At 47.2% G+C, this 10,592-nt stretch overlaps 1 protein-coding gene across 1 annotated transcript in view; it reads right to left on the minus strand.

Moving 5' to 3' along the window:
• Nucleotides 1-10,331, minus strand: part of LOC145403393 (uncharacterized) — an 85,702-nt gene extending 75,371 nt beyond the window's left edge. Inside the window, exon 1 of the mRNA XM_080275175.1 lies at nucleotides 9,907-10,331. Within this exon, the coding sequence (XP_080131301.1) occupies nucleotides 9,907-10,331 (425 nt within the window). The remainder of the gene's footprint in view (nucleotides 1-9,906) is intronic.
• Nucleotides 10,332-10,592: the final 261 nt, after the last annotated feature.

Here is a 10,592-nt window from a genome sequence, read left to right on the forward strand (position 1 = left end):
CCTTCCCCCTTATGGCCAGGGCGGAGGCAAGGCACCCCACCACACCACAGCCAGGCACAGCACAGGCAGGGGTAGGCAGGGGAGAGGCAGGGTAGGCAGGGGAAGGGGAGAGGTAGGGAAGATAGAGGAAGAGGCGAAGGTATGGAGAGGCAGGGTAGGCAGGGGACAGAGGCCGGGGAAGAGGAACGAGATAGCTGTGGGATGAGGCAGAGTAGGCAGCGGCATGAGAGAGGCAAGGGTAGGCAGGGAAACAATAGGACAAGCAGATAAAGACAGGGAGGGGAGAGGCAGAAGTAGGCAGGGAGATGCAGGGTGGGAGGGGCAGGGGTAGGCAGGGGAGATGAGTAGTGGGGAAGGAAGAGGACACGCAGATAGAAAGGCAGGGAGGGAGGGAAGGAGAGAGGCAGGGAGGGAGGGAAGGAGAGAGGCAAGGAGGGAGGGAAGGAGAGAGGCAGGGAAGAGAGGATGGGGGTCAGCTGTGGGGGGGGAGGGAAGTAGGAGAGAGGAGAGTTAGGCAGGGAGGGAAGAGAGGCAGAGGAGTAGACAAGGGGAAGAAGGTAGGAAAGACAGGGGAGAGGCAGGGAGATGGGACGAGGGCAGGCAGTGGTGGGGAAGGGGGGAAGAGAGGCAGGGGAGGGAAGAGGAGAGAGGGAGGTGGCGAGTGGTAGGGGAGGGGGAGAGATGCAGAGGGAAAGGTGGGAGTAGGCGGGGAGGTAAAAAGATGACAGGCAAATGGGGTGGGTAGGGAGGCAGGAGGAGGGGAGGGGAGGGAAGACAGGAGGGAGAGAAGGGCGGGGAGGGAAGACAGAAAGGAAGGTAGGAAGGAAGGAAGGTAGGAGTAGGCAAGAGAGGAAGAGGAAAAAGAATGGCTGGGTGGAAGGCAGAGGGAAAGTAGGGGTGAAGAAGGATGGGTAGGCAGGTGATAAGAGGTGAGGCAGAGTTGTAAGACAGGTAGGCAGAGAAAGGAGTAGGTAGGAGGGCAGGCAGAGAATTATGAAGGGAGGCAGGAGGTAGGCAAGGGGGTATGGAAGTAGGCAGTGGCGTATTCCGAAGGGTAGGCAGGGAGAAAAAGGGAGGTAGGCAGATAGCAAGGCAGGCTGGGAGATTCAAAAGTAAGGAGGAAAGTACTGAGAGGGGTAGGCAGGGAGGGAGTAAGAGAAAAAGGGTGGGGTGAGGCAGCAATGAAAGAGAGAGAGAGAGAGAGAGAGAGAGAGAGAGAGAGAGATGTTACAAAGAAAAAAAGGAAGAAGGAAGTCAGGTAGAGAAGGGAAGTCGATGAGAAGAAAAGCCTTTGACTCCACCCTGTTTAGAAGTGCTGTATGTGGCCACCCTCCCCTTACACACACACACACACACACACACACACACACACACACACACACACACACACACACACACACACACACACACACACACACAGCTGCGAAGAAAGAACGTAGTATTGTGAATGCGAATGTGAATGTACTCTCTCTCTCTCTCTCTGTGTGTGTGTGTGTGTGTGTGTGTGTGTGTGTGTGTGTGTGTGTGTGTGTGTTTGCTATGTGTACCCATGTGTCGTGTGTGTTTGTATTCCTTATCAACTTCCTAGGTCAATATACATGAGAGAGAGAGAGAGAGAGAGAAACCCGGTACCGGAAACTGCGAGTAGTAATCATTCTCTCTCTCTCTCTCTCTCTCTCTCTCTTTCTCTATAAATATATTTATATTAATAATAGCTGCACAGCTTCCAACTTAACAAAGATAAAATTAATATTTCCCAAACAGGCTTTTACATTGCATACAACATAAACAGAACACACAATGCATACAACAACACATAAACAGAACACACAATGCATACAACAACACATAACACAACAAACAATGCATACAACAACAAATAAATACAACACACAATGTATACAACAACACATAACACAACACACAATGCATACAACAACACATAACACAACAAACAATGCATACAACAACACATAAACACAACAAACAATGCATACAACAACACATAAACATAACACACAATGCATACAACACATAAACACAACAAGCAGTGCATACAACACAAACACAACACACAATGCATACAACAACACACAACCACAACAAGCAGTACATACAACAACACATAAACCCAACACACAATGCATACAACAACACATAAACCCAACAAACAATGCATACAACAATAATCACCACAAACAATGCATACAACAACACATAAACATAACACACAATGCATACAACAACACAGACACAACACACAATGCATACAACAACACACAAACACAACAAGCAGTGCATACAACAACACACAAACACAACAAGCAGTGCATACAACAACACAAACACAACACAGTGCATACAACAACCGATAAACACAACGAACATGATATTCTGCTCACATCCATTCAAAAAAATGAATGCACATTTTAAATATAAGTTCATTCAGGACCACAACACATGCTCACAAAACACACACACACACACACACACACACACACACACACACACACACACACACACACATATAAGTAAAGATCGAGGTTAAGCCAGTGTCCTTAATAGGCAATGATAAGTCCAGGGCGATGCGAGACAGACTTCCTGTGTCCATACTGTTACACGGAGGTAGGCAGGAGGCAGTGAGGTAGGCAGGGACGGGGTGAGGTAGGCAGGAGGCAGTGAGGTAGGCAGGGACGGGGTGAGGTAGGCAGGGACAGGGTGAGGTAGGCAGGGACGGGGTGAGGTAGGCAGGAGGCAGTGAGGTAGGCAGGGACAGGGTGAGGTAAGCAGGAGGCAGAGAGGTAGGCAGGGACGGGGTGAGGTAGGCAGGAGGCATTGAGGTAGGCTAGGAGATGGTGGGGTAGGTACGAGGGTGGTGAAGTAGGAAGGGAGGTGGTGAGGTAGGCAGGAAACAGGTAGATGTTGAAGTAGGCAGAGAGGTGGTGAGGTAGACAGGGAGTTGGTAAGGTAGGCAGGGAGGTGGTAAGGAAGGACGTGGTGAGGTAGGCAGGTAGGTATAGACATAGACGGGAAAGTGATGAGGTTGGAAAGTAGGTATGAAGGCAGGAAGGTACTGAGTGAGGCAGGTGAAGAATACGGTAAGGGGTGGTGAGGCAGACAGGGAAGTTGCGAGTGAGGTAAGTGGAGAAGTTGGGGGAGTGGTGAGGTAGGCAGAGGGGTGGTGAGGCAGGAAGAAGGCAGTGAGGTAGGCAGAGAGAGAGAGAGAGGGACGGAGGGAGGTGGTGAGGTAGGCAGGGAGAGAGGGACGGAGGGAGGTGGTGAGGCAGGCAGGGAGGTAGGTAGGGAGGAAGTGGAGTGGAAGGTATAGATGAAAAGCAGGGAGGGAGGGATGAGAGAGGCAGAGGTAAGCAGGGAGGTAGACAGAGAGGTTAGGAAAGGAGGTTGAGACAGGGAGGTGGAGAGGAAAATAAGTAGGCACAAGAGGGTGTTACGGTATGAATGGTAAGAAGGAAGGAGGACAACAGAAAGGAGAGAGAGAGAGAGAGAGAGAGAGAGAGAGAGAAAGGGATGGAGGGAGGGTGGGGGAGGGGGAGGGAGGGAGGCAAGGACACTGTGACAGAACTGATAAGGAAGGGTGACAGTGCAGGAGAGAGAGAGAGAGAGTCAGAGAGAGAGAATACTTACATCACATCCACTACATACATATCACAACACGGCCACACCCACACCACAGCACACCACACCACACCACACCCTGTCCAGAATTAACCTAAGCCACACCCCATTACATTACACCACACACCACCACAACACCACACCACAAAACCCACACCTTGTACACCCAGCCTCTATTTTCTGATTTAACCCTCAATCGAACATCTCTTCCACAAACATAGACATATTGAGATGACGTCAGTTTTTACTATCATATTTTACTACTTCTTATATTAACTGTAAAATACTTATAAGAGAGAGAGGCTTCCTTCCATACTGGGATATAAGCGAGAAGATGTTTGTTAAGTAGGAAGAGTGTAAAGTGTTGAGTGACGGTGTATGTGTGTGTGGGGAGGTGCGTGTGTGTGTGTGTGTGGGGAGGTGTGTGTGTGTGTGGGGGTGCTTGTGTGTGTGTGGGGGTGCTTGTGTGTGTGTGGGGGGGAGATGCGTGTGTGTGTGTGGGGGGGTGCTTGTGTGTGTGTGTGTGTGTGTGTGTGTGTGTGTGTGTGTGTGTGTGTGTGTGTGTGTGTGTGTGTGTGTGTGCGCGCATCTATGAAAGTTGCGTGGGAGGCGATACCAGTGTTTTATATGTGTGTGTGTGTGTGTGTGTGTGTGTGTGTGGGTGTAGCTGTGGGCCTCAAGACGACTTGTTACTCGCTAAAAAGGATCTTATACACACACACACACACACACACACACACACACACACACACACACACACACACACACACACAGAGGCAGGTTGGGTCAAAGAACGCATCCTGTCTCATATCTGTATCTATCTTTTTATCCTCTCTCTCTCTCTCTCTCTCTCTCTCTCTCTCATTCTGTTAATCTTTCCTTTCACAAACTTGCTTTATAATTCAGTCTATATCTATCTGACTGCTGCACCAATCTATCCATCAATGTCTCTCTCTCTCGCATTCTATCTACTTGTATCTGTCTATCTATCTATCTATCTGTTTATCTATCGCAAAAGACTTCCACGCAAACCTACCCAAATCCACCTGCATCCCTTCCTTCCACTCCACCTTCCTTCACATTCCCCCTCAGCTCCACTCTTCCACTCTTCCCTCCCACATATGCATCTCACCTTTATCCAGATTCATTTGTCAGTCCTTCATTCCACCTCACTCCACCCTCTTCTCACTCTCATCTCATCCTTGATATTCCTCTTCTTTCTTCCCCACCTTTCCTCCTCCTCCTCCTCTTCTTCTTCTCTTTCTTCTTCTTCCTCCTCCTCCTCCTCCTCTTGTCACCATTTAAGACATTTTGTGGATTTCTTCATGATCGTTAAATATTCAATATACGTGTCCTAACTGGGATGAGTGAGAGAGAGAGAGAGAGAGAGAGAGAGAGCTACTATCATATCCCACCTACATTCTCTCTCTCTCTCTCTCTGTCTATCTATCTATCTATCTTATCGCTCCCTTTCTGTTGCCTTACCTTACTGACAGTCCTTCTCTCTTACTCTCCCTTCCTATCCTTCCATTACCTTTCCCCCTTCCCTCTTTCCTCTCCCTACCCTCCTATTCCTTTCTTTATTTGCTACCTTCTCTCCCTCCTCCTCCCTCCCTCCCTCCCTGTTTCTCCCTATCACCTCTTTCCCTCTCCCCATTCCTACCTACCCTTCCCTTTCCTTTCTCCCCCCCCTTCGGCTTCTTCTAACCTATTTCTCACCTCCCTTCCCATTCATCCCCCTCTCCCATCCTTTCCTCCTCTCATCCCTCTCTCCTGCCCCCTCTCACTCTCTCCCTTCCCTTTCCTCTACTGTCTCCCCCTCCTTCCCTCCATCTCTCCCTCTACCCTCACTCCTTCCCTCCCTCCTGCCTCCTCTTTCCCCCCTCCCCTCCTCTACCCTCTCCATCTCCCCATCCTTCCCTCCATCCCTCTCCCTACCTCCCCTCCTGACTCCTCTCTCTCACCCCCTCCCATTCCCTTTCTCTCTCTCTCTCCCGACCATCCTTCCCTCCCAACCATCCCTCCTTCTTTCTCTCTCTCTCCCAACCATCTCTCCCTCCCTGCCTCCCTCCCTCCCTGCCTCCCTCTGCCTCCACCCAGGTGAGGCCAGTCATTATGGAGGTAAGAGGCCGGGTTAGGGAGGTTAAGTTCCGCCACACCCTCACCTCCTTCCCTCCATTCCTCCCTCCATCACTCAGCCGTCCTCTCCAACACTCAAAATCTCTCCTTCAACCCCTCTCAGTCTCGGCCTTCTATCTATTTGTCTATCTGTCCATACCTGTCTGTCTATCTGTATCTATCTATCTATCTATCTATGTTTCCTGCCTCATTCTACCACACAATTATAATTCCTCTATTATGTGACCTCTCTCCTTCCCCCGACTCTTAAGCATACATAGTTATTCCCATCCTTCACTTACTCACCCACTCACTCACTCACTCACTCACCCACTCACTCACTCACTCATCCACTCCCTTCTCACTCACTCATTCATTCCTCCCTGACAACCACACACTTCATTCATAGCTTCCTCTCTTCAGTCTTTGCTCACTCCTTCCCCTCCCTCCCCCTCCCCCATCTCTTCAGACTCTCTCTCTCTCTCTCTCTCTCTCTCTCTTTAAGGTGAAAGTAAGGAAGAGATGCGAGAGAGAGAGAGAGAGAGAGAGAGAGAGAGAGACAGACAGACAGACAGACAGACATAATTACACGTATTCAAAAACAGAGATGAGTCAGCATTAGCACTAAGAACGTAATGCTTTTTGGCAGAAGAATAAGACAAGGCTAGCACAGCAGTTTCTCCTCTTCCTCCCCAGCTATTATGTGCAGTACAGGAAAATTGAGAGAAGCACCACCCAGAGGACTGATGTGGCCGGGAAAAAAAAAAATGTTATAGGAACGGTAGTGATTATATAGAGACATACAGTTATAGAGATAGATAGATAGATAAATAGATAGATAGATGGATGGATGGATGGATAGATAGATAGATTGACAGATAGATAGACGGATAGATAGGTAGACAGATATATAGACAGACAGATAGATAGATAGATAGATAGACAGATGGATAGATAGATAGATGGATAGATAGATATAAGACACAGATTGTAAAGGAGACATAAAACCAGATTTGAGAGAGAGAGAGAGAGAGAGAGAGAGAGAGAGAGAGAGAGAGAGAGAGAGCTGGGAGGAGGCAGAAATGTTCCCCGAAATCTTGAGACACTAACTTTGTGGAAGGTGACGCCCTGATGCCTCCTCCTCCTCCTCCACCTCTCTCTCTCTCTCTCTCTCTCTCTCTCTCTCTCTCTCTCATTTTTCTAGATGATTTTTTTCGTGTTTCTCGATCCATCACAACTCCAGGTAAAATTGTAGAAAGTAAAGTTATTATTATTATTATTATTATTATTACCGTATTATTAGTATTATTATTATCGTATTATTATTACCGTATTATTATTATTATTATTATTATATGTGCCTTACAGAAACTTAATTCAGGTTCATTCCCATAATCCCTTCAATCCTAGACGCATTTTGTTCCATTCCTAGAGACAGACTTTCGGCAGCTACGGGAGTTACATATTAGCTTTTTCAAAACACGAGTTAAAAAAGAAAAAGAAAATGGTCTGGAGGCAGGAAGAATAAGCCTAAAAATATATATATATATGTTCTAGGATTGGAGGGGTTAATTTCTTCATCTATATATTCAAAATTTTGGGAAGGGGAGCGAAAGGAAAAAATTGGCAGGGTCGCCGTCTGGAATCAAGGCCACTGAATTTACCCTCAAAAGACGTTCAAATTTTGCCGCGAATTCATCCAACACATTTCTTCATATTTCCTTTAAAACCTGTAACCCTTTCACTCCGAGGACATTATTATTATTATTATTATTATTGTTATTATTTTTCGTTTTTTTTTGTTCCTAGAGACGATTTTATGAGGGGGTTCGTAGTTCAATAGTCTGGCCTCAGCTGAATAAAACCGTGTGTGTGTGTGTGTGTGTGTGTGTGTGTGTGTGTGTGTGTGTGTGTGTGTGTGTGTGTGTGATACTATATTTCCTTTATTATTAAGGTCGACTTACCATGAAAAGACCTGATGTTCATTTTAGTTTGTGTGTGTGTGTGTGTGTGTGTGTGTGTGTGTCTCTCTCTCTCTCTCTCTCCACCCTCTGTGTTTCAGGATTATGTTGTTTTTTGCCTCCTCCCTCGTCCCTCACTTTCTCTCACCACCATAACCAGAAGTCACCCAAACCTAACACGGAATTATGACGTTAAGTCCACACTGCGACCCGGACACAACCCACAGTACAACCCGGATGTAATGAAACCAACAGCGAATCCCGGACGCGAGGAAGTAGTAGTACGAGTAGTAGTAGTGGTAGTAGTAGTAGTAGTAGTATGGTACCCTAATCTCAAGTAAATATACAGTAAGTGGACTGCCGGTTGCAAGTTACTCCTCTGCAATCTACCATCATCCTTTCGGGGGTTAGGGAGGGAGATCGAGGACGCGTAGATGACCAGGCAGTGGAGCCACCCGATCATCAATGTGCCACCGGGTGAAGGAACCCCCTCTTTAACCTTGATCTCACTGACCCACCTCTTTTACCCTGACCTCACTGACCCACCCCTTACCTTGACCTCACTGACCCACCTCTTCCTTGCTTGACCCCTTAACCTTTTCCGTGACCTTGCTTGACCCCTTAACCTTTTTCCGTGACCTTGCTTGACCTCTTAACTTTTTTTTCGGTGACCTTGCTTGACCCCTTAACCTTTTTTTCCGTGACCTTGCTTGACCCCTTAACCTTTTTTTTCCGTGGCCTTGCTTGACCCCTTTACCTTTTTTCCTTGACCTTGCTTGACCCCTTAACCTTTTTTTTCCGTGGCCTTGCTTGACCCCTTAACCTTTTTTCCATGACCTTGCTTGACCCCTTAATCTTTTTTTTCGCGACCTTGCTTGACCCCGTAACCTTTTTTTCGTGACCTTGCTTGACCCCGTAACCTTTTATCCCGTGACCTTGTTTGTCTCCTTGACCTTTTTAACCCGTGACGTTATTTAACCCTGTGACCCTGTTTGGCCCATCATTTTAGTTCTCTTACCCTGATCGACCCCTGACCTTGCCTGATCTTGTGTCCCTGTTTAACCCTCTGACCTGTGACCCCTGACCTCGGTATTTTGATGAAAAAAAAAAAAAAAACTTAGAGCCTGGACACTTGTTAGTTCTCGTGAAAATAATAATAATAATAATAATAATAATAAAGGAGAAAATCAAGCTCCGTTCCTTCCGAGATGCCTGAACACATTGTAATAAATAGAGTGAGAGTCATAGGCACTGGGAAGGACAAGGACAGTTCCGGAGTTGACCAGTTGTATACATAAAAAAGCAGAGTACTTTTGAATTCATATACTTTAGGGAGCTGGAGATGGAAGGGGCGAGAGTGTGCCTTAGAGAGACGAAGAGATAGCGGGTGAGTGTGTAGCTAGACTTGTGGTGCATGTCCGCCGTTATGGGAGAGGAGTACAGGGAAAGAGCTAAGCAGAACAGTGACCAGAGTAGTAGCAGCAGAAGAGAGAGTTTTAGTAGTAACAGCAGAAGAGACAGTTTTAGTAGTAGCAGCAGAAGAGACAGTTTTAGTAGTAGCAGCAGAAGAGACAGTTTTAGTAGTAGCAGCAGAAGAGACAGTTTTAGTAGTAGCAGCAGAAGAGACAGTTTTAGTAGTAGCAGCAGAAGAGAAAGTTGTAGTAGTAGCAGCAGAAGAGACAGTTTTAGTAGTAGCAGCAGAAGAGACAGTTTTAGTAGTAGCAGCAGAAGAGACAGTTTTAGTAGTAGCAGCAGAAGAGACAGTTTTAGTAGTAGCAGCAGAAGAGACAGTTTTAGTAGTAGCAGCAGAAGAGACAGTTTTAGTAGTAGTTGCAGCAGAAGAGACAGTTTTAGTAGTAGCAGCAGAAGAGACAGAGATGCACCAGTTTATGTAGTGCCGATTTTCCGATGAACTGTCTTGAATGAATCGCTAAAAAAGGGGAGTGAAGAGGACCTCAGGTCATTCGATAATTGTGACCTTGGATATTGGAAGTTAATATGCAGAATAAATAGCTGCGGAAGAGTTGTTAAGTAAAGCTCCGGATGATTAGGTATCTTGGATAGTGAAAGGTAATGGTGACCTTGGATGCTGAAAGGTAATGTGCAGAATTAATCGCTAAGGAAGAGGTGTTAAGAAAAGCTTACAGATGAACAGGAGACACAGTAATAAATGACTTTGACCCAGACTGACCTGTGGCCGTTGGTGACGTGCGCGGGGTCAGGTCCGGGCGAGAGAGGTCGAGTCTTGGAGAGCACCTGACTGTTGACCAAGGAGGGGGAGAGAACCCTTATGTCCCCGCCCTTGTCCTCGTCCTCGCCTCCACCCAGCGACGACCGCACCGTGAACGAGCCGGGGGGGTAGTTGTTAACCACCTTGTTGAGCCGTAGCTTGTGGGCGAGCGTGGCCTGCTTGTCCAACTGCAGAAGGGCTGAGGTAGGAGTGATCTGCGTGGTGACGGGCGGGGAGGAGGCGAGGGGAGGGGAGGACGCCGTGGGGGAGGAGGGGGCCGGGAGGGAGGCGGATGGAGGGGGAGGGGGTGGAGGGGGTGGGGGAGGGGGAGGGACGGTCGTCATCTGCTCAGTCTCATCTCGACCCCCCGGCTCCCCGCTCTGCATACTTTCTAAAAAAAAAAAATGAAAAAAATTATATTAGTATGATTATTTTTGCCATCATCAACATGGTAATTATCATCATTATTATTATTATCATTACCGTCATGGAAACTGCCATCACCTTCATAATCGTTATCATTATTATCATCATTATAATTATCATCACAATCATCATCATCGTCGTCAGCCTTACCATCATCGTACTTTTATTAACATTAAACAAGATTAAATACAAATAATGTAGACGAAAAACAAAACTGGTAA

This window comes from Coenobita brevimanus, chromosome 60 (genome assembly GCF_032717465.1).
Source record: "Coenobita brevimanus isolate Jiangsu-jjx chromosome 60, ASM3271746v2, whole genome shotgun sequence".
Lineage (NCBI taxonomy): Eukaryota > Metazoa > Arthropoda > Malacostraca > Decapoda > Coenobitidae > Coenobita > Coenobita brevimanus.